The sequence below is a fragment of the Tachyglossus aculeatus genome, chromosome 12 (assembly GCF_015852505.1).
Source record: "Tachyglossus aculeatus isolate mTacAcu1 chromosome 12, mTacAcu1.pri, whole genome shotgun sequence".
Lineage (NCBI taxonomy): Eukaryota > Metazoa > Chordata > Mammalia > Monotremata > Tachyglossidae > Tachyglossus > Tachyglossus aculeatus.
This window is the reverse complement of record NC_052077.1, coordinates 22,171,263-22,186,498: the sequence shown is the minus strand read 5'-3', so window position 1 is coordinate 22,186,498 and position 15,236 is coordinate 22,171,263. Positions and strand designations below refer to the sequence as shown.

General features: G+C 45.5%; 1 protein-coding gene across 1 annotated transcript in view; it reads left to right on the top strand.

Moving 5' to 3' along the window:
- Window positions 1-15,236, top strand: part of GATB (glutamyl-tRNA amidotransferase subunit B) — a 73,410-nt gene that overhangs the window by 48,482 nt on the left and 9,692 nt on the right. Inside the window, exon 10 of the mRNA XM_038755049.1 lies at window positions 11,152-11,285. Coding sequence (XP_038610977.1) covers window positions 11,152-11,285 — 134 coding nt within the window. The remainder of the gene's footprint in view (window positions 1-11,151; window positions 11,286-15,236) is intronic.

Below are 15,236 nucleotides of genomic sequence, written 5' to 3'. Positions count from 1 at the left end.
TATTTAAAAGGCTAGTCACCAGTCAGGTTGGCTAGGTGTAATGTCCTAATTGCTTTGTCATGTGTTGAGAAGAGAGCCCTCTGGGCACTGGCCTGCCTGGAAAGAGCTAGCCATGCTTCTGGTGGTTGTTGGGAGGGGAGAGGCTGCCACTGCAATGAGACAGTCTGAATTCAGTATCATCCTTGTGGGGACCTAGGTTTGGAGGCTGCTGGCGTAGTCCTTCGGTTTTAGAAGTAGGCCCAGAGTCTTTAAGCAGCCAGTAGGACAAAATAGGGGCCATTGGATCTGTCCAGAAAGAAGTCATCCATGACCTCAGAGAGGACAGTTTCTGTGGAGTGAAGGGGGCGGAAGCCAAATTGTGGAGTGGATCTAGGAGAGGAAGTGGAGCAGCTGTGGTAAATAACTTGCTTGAGGAGTTTGGAGGGGAATGGCAGGAGGGAGATGGCAGGAATAACTGCAGACTGCCATGGGGTCAAGGGAGGGTTTTTTTAGGATAGGATATGGGAGACTGTTTAAGAGCAGTGTTGGAAAGTGAGTGGTTGAAGGTGGTTGAAGTGGGGTCGGGGGGGGGGGTCTCACTGGCCAGGTTCAAACCTAGATGCCCTGCCCATTTTCCTCTCTGCTAGGAAGACTCTGCTCAGGAAAGTGTACCTGCTTCTTTTCCTCCTTCCCCGCCTCACAGCCTGGGATGATGGGGGCTATCCACACAAATAGGTAGAAAGTCCCAGCATTCTCTCTCAGCTGTAACACTTATTTTTGAAAGTCATTAGGCTGCAAAATTCATACATTCATTCAGTCGTATTTATTAAGTGCTTACTGTGTGCAAAGTACTGTACTAAGTGCTTAAAATTCTATTTATCTACAAACTGTGTTCCGGCCCTACTCACAAATGCCAGGCTAACCCTAACAAGTCTCTTCTCTTTTTACTGCTCCCCATATCATTAAGCATAGAGAATAAAACATCTACCTGTGGTGCAGATTTTTATGAAAGCCAAGCCCAGATGGACTAGAAGAGAGAAAATAGTAATATATACCGTTCTTTGACCAGCTGCTTGATTTTCAGTAAGGATTCTTTGGCATTTTCACATAGCCTGGGACTGTGGTCCATGCTTATTTTTGTGGCGTATTTTGTGGTATAGAGCTATCCCTCTTGGCTTCAGTTGTTCATGGTTGATAATAGGCGTAGAGGTGGGTATGTGTCAGATGTGTTTGGCTCCTCATGGATGTTTTGTTCTTAGTTGCCCTGGGGATTAATCAAGCAATAGGGTTTATGGAGTGCTTACTGTGTGAAGAGCACTGTACTAAGGGCTTGTGAGAATACAATACGAGTTGGTAGATATTCTTCCAGAAGGAGCAGGATGACTCTCTCTATTCAGTGCTATGAAAGAGATGAGATTGTGAGCTCTCTCCCCACTCCCCCCTGGCCAAGGGTTGGACTGTGTCTGATTCCCACTTGTGTAATAACAATAATAATAATAATAATAACTGTGGCATTTGCTAAGTGCTTACTCTGTGCCGGGCACTGTACTAAGGGTTATATTGTCTTCCAGCACTTAGTAGGATACACTCTGTTCACAGTAAGGGCTTAATAAATATTATTACTCCTGCTACTACCAGTGAGAGGTGATGTGACCTCAGAAACCCTGTTTATGAACCTATTGCTGGTGTAGGCAGAGCTGGCCGAAGTCCTCCGTTAGGGTGTGGTTTCCAGCTTCAGGAGTTACCACCGTGGTAGGCTGAGCAATCATCTAGCAAGTGTCATGGCCACCTAAAAATTTGGGCTGGTGGATGTTGTGAATGGTGAGCCTGGATCTCTTGTAGACATTGTGCATTAAGGTGTTGCCCAGATTTCAGCATATTGAAGCAAGACGGGGGTATCAGAAAGGAGCCATTTTTCTTGTTTCTGCTCCTGAGGGGTGTTAAAAACTTATCAGATTCTTCCTCCAGCCCTCTTTTTTTTTTTCCTCCCAAAGAAAGCTAGTCAGGAAATTGATCATTCCAACCTTCTGCCTCTTAAGCACGTTTTAATGGGAAATGTACGAATAGGCTGCAGACAAAATGGTATCACTCAGTGATGTGCATAACAAACAGAGCTGGGACTGAGTCTGACAGCAGAAAATGAATCGGTGGGATATTTGATATTCCTACAGTGGTGAAAGAAGGTTTTTGGATATGAAGCAAGGGGCTGAAGAACCGTTGGCCTCAGAGCAAAAGAGCACATGAAAGTTGACCTTAACAGTGTGCCACACAATGTGCACACACCCATCTGGGCAGGGCCGCCAGGCTGCCCACAAGGTGTTAGTGAGAAGGTTCCTCAGGATTGCACATGGAGCATAGATATCATTCAAACTGGAAAGAAGTTGAGCAGAATAAACAGTCTTGTGCCGTTTAAGAATTTGAGTGAGATCAGTTCCTCCACACCATGACCCCTCTGTGTTACAAGCAGAGACAGAGAGGCACTTCTTTCATACATTGACACTATCAATCAAGCATATTTATTGAGCACCTACTATGTGTAGAGCTCTGTACTAAACACTTGGGAGAGTACAGTGTAACAGAGCTGGTAGTCACGTTCCCTATCCACAACAAACTATGATAAAAAGTGGATTCACCAGTGGTGAATCTGGAACTACTAACAAATTCATGGAGATAGTGCATTATCCCATTTCCCTATTCCCTCAGCAGGTTAAAGTCATAACCACTTTCTTCTGGGACCTGTTGGGATTGACTATGGTGTATATCGGGCCTCAAGAAAAATAAAAGATAAACCCTAGCCCTGATCTTTGTTGAATATCCGGCCACCAGTCCTCTTCCCACTCAAACCTGTACAGCAGTGGGAATCATCCTCCTCAATCAATCATTGTAGAGAAGTAGCATGTCTTAGTGGGAAGAGCACTAGCCTGGGAGCTAGAGGACTTGGGTTCTAATAGCTCTGCCACTTTGCTGTGTGACCTTGGGCAAGTCACTTAACTTTGCAATACCTCAGTGACCACATCGGTTAAAGGGGGATTAAGACTGTAAGCCCCACGTGGGACACATGCGTCCAACCTGATTAGCTTCTTTCCACTCCAGTGTTTGGCACATACTAAGCACTTAAATACCATTTAAAAAAAATATTGTTTCATGGAACTCCCCTTCTTGTGTCTAATCAAATGTCATCTAGTTTCTATCTTCTTTCTTAGCTTTACTCATGTCCCACTGCACACCAGTTCATGCCCGCTACCGTACCTAAGCAAACCAACTTTATTATCTTCAGTTTCCAAGCCAGTTGCTTTCCAAATACACTGCATTCCCCAAACCTGGAATGCCCTCCTCACTCCTCTTTGTCAAACCAGGCTCTTCCCTGCCTTCGGGAGCCAGGTTTGTTTTATTTTATAATACCCCAAGAGGCCTCAAACTGATCTCTGGATGGATGCTGTTGGTTTTTCCTCCACAAGTGTTTTAGTCCACCCTTATTTCTCTTGAATTCCACTCTCCCCAAAGATCTGTACCTCAGTCTCATCTATCTTGCTGCCGTCCTCTCGCCCACATTCGGTCTGTGGCCTGGGACATCATCCCTTTTTGTATCTGACAGACGATCACTCTCCCCACCTTCAAAACCTTATTAAAAGCACATCTCAAAGAGGCCTTCCCCAACCAAGCCATCATTTCCTCTCTCCCCTTCCCTTCTGTGTCTCCCTTGCACGTGGATTTGCACCCTTTATTCATCCATCACCCTCACAGCACTTATGTATATCTCTGTAACATATTTATTGATATCCATGACTGTCTGTCTCGACTGTAAGCTTTCTGTGTGCAATTAATATGTCTACCAACTCTTTTATAGTGTACTCTCCCAAGTGCTTAGTACAGTGATCTGAACACATTAAGCGCTCGATAAATAGCGATTGACTGCAGTTCATGTTGACCTCTTTCATGCGTGTCACCTTCCTTAAGGACTCTGGATAAACTGTGATTGGGAGCCCTTTGTGAGATGCAAGATGGTAACAGTGTTAGCGTTAGAGGAGGAGGAGCGGCGTGACTCGGTGGCAAGAGCCCGGGCTTGGGAGTCATGGGACCTGGGTTCTAATCCCACCGCCGCCACTTGTCGGCTGTGTGACTTTGGGCAAGTCACTTCACTTCTCTGGGCCTCAGTTCCCTCATCTGGAAAATGGGGATTAAAATTGTGAGCCCCACGTGGGACAACCTGATTACCTTGTGTCTACCCCAGCGCTTAGAACGGTGCTTCGCACATAATGTGGACTTAACAAATGCCACCATTACTCAAGCAAAAACTCCTCACTCTCAGCTTCAGGGCTGTCCATCACCTCACCCCCTCCTACCTCACCTTCCTTCTCTCCTACAGCCCAGCCCGCACCCTCCACTCCTCTGCCACTAACCTCCTCACTGTACCTCGTTCTCACCTGTCCCACTGTTGACCCCCGGCCCACGTCCTTCCCCTTGCCTGGAATGCCCTCCCTCCATGCATCCACCAAGCTAGCTCTCTTCCTCCCTTCAAAGCCCTACTGAGAGCTCACCTCCTCCAGGAGGCCTTCCCAGACTGAGCCCCCTTTTTCCTCTCCCCCTCCCCCTCACCCTACCTCCTTCCCCTCCCTACAGCACTTGTATATATTTGTACAGATTTATCACTCTATTTTACTTGTACATATTTACTATTCTATTTATTTTGTTAATGATGTGCATGTAGCTTTAATTCTATTTGTTCTGACGATTTTGACACCTGTCTATATGTTTTGTTTTGTTGTCTGTCTCCCCCTTCCAGACTGTGAGCCCGTTGTTGGGTAGGGACCGTCTCTATATGTTGCCGACTTGTACTTCCCAAGCGCTTAGTACAGTGCTCTGCACACAGTAAGTGCTCAATAAATACGATTGAATGAATGAATGAACAGAGTTAGTCCATCACAACAGGGAACTTTCTTATCCTTAATTACGTAGATTAAGGTTAAATGAAAACATGAGATTTGGAGTCAGGTTGCAGTAAGAGAATGATTCTGTTGTTTGAAATAATAAGAAGATAAGCAGCGTGGCTCAGTGGAAAGAGCATGGGCTTTGGAGTCAGAGGTCATGGGTTCAAATCCCGACTCTGCCACATGTCTGCTGGGTGACCTTGGGCAAGTCACTTAACTTCTCCGAGCCTGTTACCTCATCTGTAAAATGGGGATTAAGACTGTGAGTCCCACGTGGGACAATGTGATCACCATGTATCCCCCCCCAGCGCTTAGAACAGTGCTCTGCACATAGTAAGCGCTCAACAAATGCCATCAAAAAAAAAAAAAATAAGCACTTCATCTCAGAGTTGTTTGCTGGGGTGTTTAGTCCTCCTTTATATCACACTGGTGTCGATAAACTAACAAAACTGTTAGCAGTTAAATATTCCTATTAGCCACCCAGCAGTAGAGAGGATACTGGCATTGGGTGTAATTGACTATTGCTCTGGGAAAGTTGATTAAAATGTGTAAAAAAAAAAAGGATGCTCTCCAGCAGTAGGGCAGTAAGGGCAGCCTGGTACGTGAGCCGAAGCCACGGGAGGCTGGATCAGGCTTCCCTGCTACGTAAAGCTTCTCCAAAGCCACGGGGAGAATCCCTAATCAGCCGCAGGACTTGGTTCGCTGTGCAGCAGAAGCTTAAATTCTTTCTCATTGTGGATAAATTAGTGCTGAGTCGCTTACCTCTTAAGATGGGGACATTAAAGGTCCCTTTATGTCACGGCCTCTCTGCATTGCTGCTAATAGAATGCTCAAGTCCCGAAATCACCAGCTCACCGTCTGGGGACGCAAGCAGATGGCCGGCACTAGCCGAGTCACCGGAGACTTTGGAGGCTTATGCCAAGCTAATTAGCTTTTGCCTACGTAAAGCCGGGCAAAAAACGAGGAGAACTTTATTCCAAATGAGGCACGCCTCCGAAAGACAGAATTGGGCTGTAGAGCAGCCCCGGTGGAGCCCCAGCGCGCAACTTTTATTGATCTGTCATTATCTGGGAGGCAAAAACAGCACAGCATCGCTCAGACTTGCCGATTTTATCTTACTCCACAACAATCTTAGATTTTCACGTCTGCTTTAAATTGAGGACTGAGACCTTGTATCCCCCGGTGGAGTACATACTTCCAGCCTGGCGAGGCTTCATCAAAGGGCTGACACGAAAAGGCAAACAAAAATCCGACTCTTACTGTTATACATCCAATAGAAAACCACCCAGGGGTAGAGAAATATATATTCATCACATCCCAGTAACTCAGCCGAGCCTCCAGCTTCAAGTGTGCAATATTTCAAGGTGGATTTAGAAAACCTATCCTTGGCAAAGGGGAGCTTTCTCCTAGTGACAGCTCATTTCACCAGAGGACCAGCCTGTCTAGGGCAGAACAAAGGGAGATCTTCCCCATCTATTTTGGGCTAGACAGCCTTCTGGTCTCTTCAGTAGGCTTTTTGGGAGTGTGGGGGTTATGGTGACTTTTTCTGAGCAGTTAAAGCCAATTTCCCTCTTCAAATTGCTTATGTTTGCTTTTGTTTATGCTCATTGTTCTGACTGGTTAGGTGGTCTTTGGTCCTAACTATAGCATGAGCAGAATAATATAATTCGTTAGGGAAATGATCAGAAATGTCACTGGGAGCTCTTCAGTTGGTTCATCCCTGGATAATTTAGTTTAGAGCAGCACGGTGTAGAGGATGGGCTTGAGAGTCAGAAGGACCTGGGTTCTTATCCCGGCTCCGCCACTTGTCTGCTGTGTGACCTTGGGCAAGTCACTTCACTTCCCTGTGCCTCAGTTACCTCATTTGTAAAATGGGGATTAAGACTGTGAGTCCCATGTGGGACAGGGACTGTGTCCAACCTGATTTGCTTGTGTCCACCTCAGTGCCTAGTACAGTGCCTGGCACATAGCGGTTAACAAATACTGTAATTATCATTATTATTATTATTCTCTGTGCCTGTTACCTCATCTGTAAAAAATGGGGATTAAGGCTGTGACACTGTGTCCAACCTGGCACATAGTTAAATGCTTAACAAATACCATAAAAAGGGACCTTCCAATTTCTCTTTGTTCTAGAACTGCTATCTTCCTGGTGTGTGCTTATGAATATACGACAGATGGCTTTGTAGTAGTGAATTATGGAGTTAAGATTTTAAGATACTTTCTGTTATCTTCTAGCGGCTGGTAACTTAGTCTTTTCAGAAAAGTTCCCCTTTTAAGGATGAAGATTTCCACATAGGAATTTTGCTCAGTATAAACTGCTAAGGACATTATCGGGGTTAAAAAAACGTACTTTAAGCATGGGGGAAAGGATACTTTTCTTACTAATGAAAGGGAAAATTCTGTGTCCAATTCCAAATTTGGAAATTTCAGCCCTTGTATCTTTTTAAAAACTTTGGAAAAAATTGAGATGTAATCAACAGCTTTGGGATCTATTGGGAGGACTGTTGGAGATGACTTTAAGGCAGCAAAAAAAGAAAGGTAATAGAGAGCCATAAGCTGACCCATACGGCCTAAGGCTGGTACCTGAACTGAAATCAGAGACCAGACACAAGCTTATACCATATCCATCCTCTTAAACTCAAGTCTAATATTTTAATAAGGGAGGCCGGAAGCCCTTAAAAGGGAAACAGAGAATTGTAATAACCACATCTGAGGCCAAAGAGTGTTTCATCTGAAAGCTCATTATGGGCAGGGAACGTATCTGGTAATTTTTGTTATATTGTACTCTCCCAAGCGCTTAGTACAGTGCTCTGCACATAGTAAGCACTCAATAAATGCCATAAATGCAGTCAGTCAACAGTATCTATTGAGTGCTCTCTGTGTGCAGAGCACTGCACTAACCATTTACCGGAGTACAGTCCAAGATTCATTCAGTCATATTTATTGAGCGCTTACTGTGTGCAAAGCACACACACAGATAGTTAAACATGATCCCTGCCGTCATGGAGTTTACCGTCCAGTCTTATAATTTGCAAACTCTCCCCAATATCTGACCCACACCTCACCACGGTCAGGGGAGTCAAAGTATCCAAAAGTAGAGGTGTTTCTGCTTGGACTTCACTGTCGGTGGTGAAGGTTTTTGACCAGAGAAACGCCTGGAGTATCTCATGTAGTGGACGGGCTCAGCAGGAGTCCTGAAAATACGTGGCTTAAGTGAGTTTTGCCTTTGACGTCCATAGCACACTTGGCACTATTCTGCACTTTTTTCTCTCTGCTTATTTATTTTATCCGCTGTGCCTGGAGGAACGCTATCAACAAGGATCAGAGAGTGTGAATGGCACCACACATGCCACTAGCACCATATCCAGTTCCCCAGCACAGGTTCTCAGCCCAGAGGTCTCTGCGACTGGATTTAGGTTCATCCCTCCTTTACGTCATCACAATCGATCGTGTTTATGGAGCGCTTACTGTGGGCAGAGCACTGTCCTAAAGCGCTTAACAACCAACCAAGACATTATGGCTATCCTCACTCCTAACTTTTCAATGCAGATTCCATTGAATACATTTAAATGTTGTAGAGGGAATGTGATTTCCAGACGATCCCAGCTGCACCCTGAGCTACAGTCCATGCTCCCATTGACCCAAACCCACTTCTGCAAAGGTGCCAGTCTTCTTGAGGAATCTGAGCATAGGTAAGTCCTTCTGTCTTAAGGAAACATAACCGAAAGAAGCTTCTTCATACTTCTCAGTCTAGGTTATGAGGAAGAGAATCTGAGTCCCCTGGCCTTGGGTATATCCCTCTCCTCCTCAAGTTCATCCCCTCCTGCACACACTTGCCACCCTGACACTGTATGGCAGCTGAGGCAGCGAGGACACTCTCTGTATCAGTAAAGTGGCTCTGTTGAGCCCCCACTGATAGCCACTGGAGACTGTGCATGAAGAAAATGTCTACCCTGAATAAGGGACTATTTTTACTGAGACCGACCCAAGTTGGATGTCACTTAAAGTGAAAACCAGCTTTTTCCCTTAGGACTTCTCCCATAAACCCTGTGGAAGTGGGTGGGATTTGTGCAGACTATAGCCCTTTTAATTTTCAGGTACTTAAGCCGTTCTTTGTGATGTATAACTATTTTCCTTCTAGGGTTGGTTAAGCGCCCTCCAGCAGGCATCTTATTCACCAGTGGCCCTCATTTTCACCTTAGTGTTGGTGTTTTCCATCCTGAAGTTCCACTTTATCTCCCTTCCCTAATTTCAGTGACTAAGAAAGTAAGAGACAAGATAGCCATTTAGATTTAATGCCATTTCTATGGTGGTAGCAGATAGGCCTGAGCTTTGCTCTCTGTTATCTTCTTTGCACAGTGACTTCTTGCATAGGAAGATAAGACTGAAAATAATAGCTGAGTAGTGAGAAAAGCAGCATGGTGGAGAGGCAAAACAAATCCTGAAGCCCAGCCTGGTCTTGCCACAAGCTCTTCGTGTGACCTGAACGGTTATGGAGCCCATTATCAATCACTGAATTTAGTATTTATTGAGCACTTACTCTGCGCAGAGGACGCACTGAGTATTTGGGAGAGTAGAACAGAGGAAGCAAACATGATCCCTGCCTTCAAGGGGTTTGCACTTTAAAATAAATTACGCGTAGGGAAAGCAACTGTAGGGAAAGGGCTGTCAGGTTGTGGTGAGCCTCATAAGTTCTTAGCTGGTATGGTGGACTCGAGGTTTGGGAGATGAGAGATTAGTCGGGGAAGGCTTCTTGGAGAAGATGTGATGTAAATGGGGTTTTGAAGATTGGAGAAAACAGTGGGTCTGCCGGATGTGAAGGGGGAAGGAGGTCTAAGCAGGAGGGAGGGTTGCAAGCAAAGGGTTGGTAATGAGAGCAAGGGACAGAGGGTAAGTTGTTTTTGGAGGAGTGAAACAGACGGGTTGGGCTGTAGTGGGAGAGGGGTGAGGATGAGTACTGGGGAGAGAGCTGAAAGAGAGCCTTCAACCTAGGCGAGGGTGAGGACTTTTTCCGTAGGCCAAAAATGGTAATAACAGGTTGCTTGAAAGGATGCTGCCTCGGCGAATCCCTTCTGCTGTTTGAGCCTTTAATCTTCAGTCATACATCATGTGCTGGACGGAAGCCTCCTGCATCAGGTGGTGGATGGGGCCTGATGCTGGAGGTGTACATGGGAGAAAACTTGATAATGGGGAGCACATTCATTCCTTCAATTGTATTTATTGAGCACTTTCTGTGTGCAGAGCACTGTACTAAGTGCTTGATAAAGTACAATACAGCAAGAAAGAGAGGTAATCCCTGCCCACAGCAAGCTCACAGTCTAGCACAACTCGATAAACCTAACATTCTTCCTTCAGGGCTGGGGGAAAAAGTCAACAGGAAGATATTTAATTTTAGAACAGAAAATTAGAGGTAAATGCAGGCCACAGGAAGAAATTGAAAGGGATTAACTAAACAGGCAAGTGATCTACTAGAAGGCTGGAGTCTCTTCAAAAACCCAATTTTAGAACCCTGCCATTTAGGACATGGGTAAACAAAAAACAGCAGTTGACTGGCAGGTTGTCAGGAAGTTGGATAACCTGTCTCTGACCTCCCAAATTCTCCCCTTCCCCAGCTCTTGCAGAATTATCAATCAGTCAAACAGTGATGTTTATTAAGGTCCTGCTATGTGTAGAACACTATGCTTAGTGCATGGGAGAAATACAGAAGTTAAAGACAAGGTCTCTGTCCTCAAGGAGCTTGCAGTGTAATGGGGTGACAGACAAACCCAGATTATTTCCAGTAAGGAAGAAAAATAAAGCTATGACTGGTTGTAAGCAATCAAAAAATACTATTGGATGATTATCACTGCATATTAGAACTAGTTTCAAAGTGTGAACCAAGGAAAGGCGGGAGATGTGATCTGGTAAAAAAAAAAAAAAAAGAGTAGTAGATGGAATTGAAACATTGGCTCCCAAAGTATTTTTGGATTATGTGTGAATTTCTTGTATTCCTCATTTCCATGGACATCAAGAACTTCTCCAGGAAAAGGTCATGATCATCATCATCATCACCAGGTATTCTTTAAGAACTCTCACACTTCAGACTAGGTGCTGTGGGAATTGTGGAAATTCCAGGTCATCTTACTAGCAGGAAGCGATTTCTAGTTCTCAAAGTATTTTGGTGAAAAGCCAGAGCTGTAGTGTCTTCGGCTTTGGCCCCCTGATTTTTTCCTTGAACCGTTACTATATTTTGTCTCCACAGAACGAGGAAGGCCTAATGGAATTTTTCCAGAATGTGATGAAAGAAACCAAGGCAGAGCCGAAGAAAGTGACCAGTTGGATTCTCAATGATTTGCTGCGTTATTTAAAGCAACAAGACCGTACTGTCAAAGAGTGGTGAGTCTCAGAGCTGGGATCTGTTTTGTCTGGGTTGAACTCTGTAGATACAGTCTTGCTTAGAAAACTTAAAAAATGGGCATTACATCCTGAAGTCCCCATCTAACTGTCCCTGTCCGGGTGACTGGGCCTTCTGCCGGAGCCCTTGAGTCCAGTGCTCTGCGCTAAGTGCTCAGTAAATAGCATGGGTTGATTGAAGCCCAGCTGCCAAAATGACACCTCCACCTGCACGACTCCTGCTCTTTTCCTCCTCACCTGCTCTTGTTGGCCAGGCTGCAGGGGGCCACCAGCCCCCCATGCCCAGTGAGGGCAGGGTTGGCATCTGAATCATAGGGGGGCCAACTCACCATTCAACTTGGCACGAATGGATGGAGTTGGCAGTGTTGGCAGAGTTCTTGCGGCTGCTGCAGCAGCACTTACCACTGCTCCCCGGCAGCCCGACCACAGTGGCTGCCCCAGTTGACCAGTGGGCAAACATATGATGGTCCCCTGGACTACCGCAGGTGTGTGTGTTTAAGTGCTGGGTTTTATACCCAGTGTTTCTGTATAAATCTGAGCGCACCCAGTCCTGCCAGAATGCATGGTTTACTCTGTATTTGTCCCGCCATCGACCCCCGGCCCACGTCCTCCCCCGGGCCTGGAATGCCCTCCCTCTGCCCATCCGCCAAGCTAGCTCTCTTCCTCCCTTCAAGGCCCTGCTGAGAGCTCACCTCCTCCAGGAGGCCTTCCCACACTGAGCCCCTTCCTTCCTCTCCCCCTCGTCCCCCTCTCCATCCCCCACATCTTACCTCCTTCCCTTCCCCACAGCACCTGTATATATGTATATATGTTTGTACATATTTATTACTCTATTTATTTAACTTGTACATATCTATTCTATTTATTTTATTTTGTTAGTATGTTTGGTTTTGTTCTCTGTCTCCCTCTTTTAGACTGTGAGCCCACTGTTGGGTAGGGACTGTCTCTATATGTTGCCAATTTGTACTTCCCAAGCGCTTAGTACAGTGCTCTGCACATAGTAAGCGCTCAATAAATACGATTAATGATGATGATGATGATAGGACATCATGGCAGAATTTGGGAACATTCTTCCAACCGTCTGTCTGGGGGTAACGACACAGCATCAGAAGCGGTCGTGGGTATGCTTGGGATGAGTACTACAGCCTTAGGTAGGTTCTGCAAGATCACCTTGGTGTTATAGAGGAGAACTGGGTGTACCGTTTATTAGTCTGACAGAAATTGCACACTCCCCAAACCTAAACCTCCTTTAATACATAGTGTAGTTCTTTGCACCCAATGGACATATTTGGTGTTGAACATGGCATTCATGATTGTAACCGCAGGAGAGCGGAGCACTTAAGCCCGCTTCTGCAGACAAGGAACCTGTGAATGGGCCTGATTTACCTGTCAGTAGATGGGTTTACTCCCTTTGCAGGCTCCCTCTCTCCCTCTCCTCCTGGGTGGCTCACAGGCCTAGGCTGCTGTGCAGCTTCATTGCAGCAGAGTGAAATTACCCAGCTAACTTAGAAATGCACTCACAGGACCTTATTTTCTCTACGAATTATGGATCATCCACATTTGGAATAAGCACAAATGTAGCTGGACAGTCCTATGTGGTTGCTGGAGAATAGCACTTCTTTCCATTTTATTGCTGCTTTGAAGTAATGAGACTTTCCTGTACCTGGATTTTAAGAAACTGAGTGACTTAGGGGGCTGTGGTGTCACGTGACCGTGCTACATTGCTCATTCGGCTCCTCTGTGCTTCCATTTCTCTTCCCTACTAGTAGGACAGAGTAAAGGTCTGAGTGGTTTCTTAATACTGCTCCGTTCTCCTAAAGGTTGTGTTCTTGCCCATATTGAACTCGCAATGTGCAAAGCTGAATCCACCTGTCACACCACCAGTCCCGCACCATCCTGTATCCCAGCGGGCTTATGTTAGTGGGAAAATCTCTTCAAATTTTCTACCAAAATTCTGGACCAAAACATGCATCCTGGCAGAAAGGGGTGTAGCTCTTTAAACGAAAGGCAGGTGTTTTGACCTATTTGACCTTAACCCACTACACTACATCTCGTGGCAACCAATTGTCTCCCTCCCACACATCCCAAACACTCTAAGAAACCACTGCAACCTTCACTATGCATGTTCACAGAGTCACTAGCTGCCCTCCGTCTCTTCCCCTCCCTCCTCACCTCTCCACCCCCCCATCCAGAAGCGGGACGTCTACGTTCTCTCTCCAGTCTTCTTTTTCCTCATTTTGACACATTCAGTTCTTCCTTTCCTTCCTCGTTTTTTGGTGATTGTCCCTTTGCCTCATATGGGGAGTGGATGCTCCACTCCCCCCCTCACCCTCCGTGGTTGCAGAGGGGCAGTGGCTTCCTGCCCTCCCCGGATCTCCCACCCTCAACAAGATCGGTGGAGATTGGTCCTACCAAGTGAGATCTGGGTAGTGCTGACCTGACCTGTGAAGGAACAGGCCGATATAGCCATTAAAAGTGGCAGGCATGCTTAGAGATAGCAACAGATCCTTGACCCATTGAGTTTAGAATGGTGCTTTGTTGCCTAGGGCCTTGTTCAGGGATTGGTGGAGTGTTGAGAGCTCACCTCCTCCAGGAGGCCTTCCCAGACTGAGCCCCTTCCTTCCTCTCCCCCTCGTCCCCCTCTCCATCCCCCCCCATCTTACCTCCTTCCCTTCCCCACAGCACCTGTATATATGTATATATGTTTGTACATATTTATTACTCTATTTATTTATTTTATTTGTACATATCTATTCTATTTATTTTATTTTGTTAGTATGTTTGGTTTTTTTTCTCTGTCTCCCCCTTTTAGAGTGTGAGCCCACTGTTGGGTAGGGACTGTCTCTATATGTTGCCAATTTGTACTTCTCAAGCGCTTAGTACAGTGCTCTGCACATAGTAAGCGCTCAATAAATACGATTGATGATGATGATGTTGCAGAGTATAACAGGATAGACACCATTGTCCGTTGGGGCTCAGATGGTAGAGGTGCTTTAGTATTGCCTGCATAGTAAGAACCTTCCAGTCACAGGGAAACCCATGTCATTTCTGGGAGAGTTTTTAGAGTCACAATGAATTGGAGCTCAGTTTAACTCATAGAGCACACTGGCTTCATTAGCTGTTTATTCAAATTATTTTCGGGCTGATCTTCTAATCAAAGAATACTTAACTGCTCTGTTTTTTCTCACTTATCAAAGTTCATGAATTTTGCAGCCACTTCCTTTTTTCCCCAATTAAATAATAATAATAATAATAAATAATAATGATGGCATTTGTTAAGTGCTTACTATGTGTAAAGCACCGTTCTAAGCGCTTGGGGATACAAGGTGATCAGGTTATCCCACGTGGGGCTCACGGTCTTCATCCCCATTTTACAGAGGAGGTAACTGAGGCTCAAAGAAGCGAAGTGACTTGCCCAGTGTCACACAGCAGACATGTGGCGGTGCAGGGATTTGAACCCATGACCTCTGACTCCCAAGCCCGGGTTCTTTCCACTGAGCCACGCTGCTTCTCTAACCAGTCATCTGTTGCTGGGGCAAAACCACTGTGCAACTTCTAGGAAACAGCTGTCATTGTTAGGAAAATATAGAACTGCAGTTTCACTCTGTAAAACCTGTTATGTTCAAACTCCCAGAAAAATTAGCTTTTTTCCACCCTCTTCGGGTAGCATTTTTTCACCTACCCCCGAAAAATCTGGACTCTTGGCTCCTGGGACCATCTGATTCATCACTAATGTTGGTCATATTTAGTAATATTTATCCTTTGCAAAACACTGTACTTAGTGTGCTTGGAAGAGTACAGTAGAATTAGTAGGTCTGATTCCTGCCTTCTAGGGGCTTACAATCTAGCAGAGAAGACAGACATTTACATTACTTCAGTTACTTAAATTACATCTACAGATTTGGTGGGGTGAGTATCAAAGTGCCTAGGTTA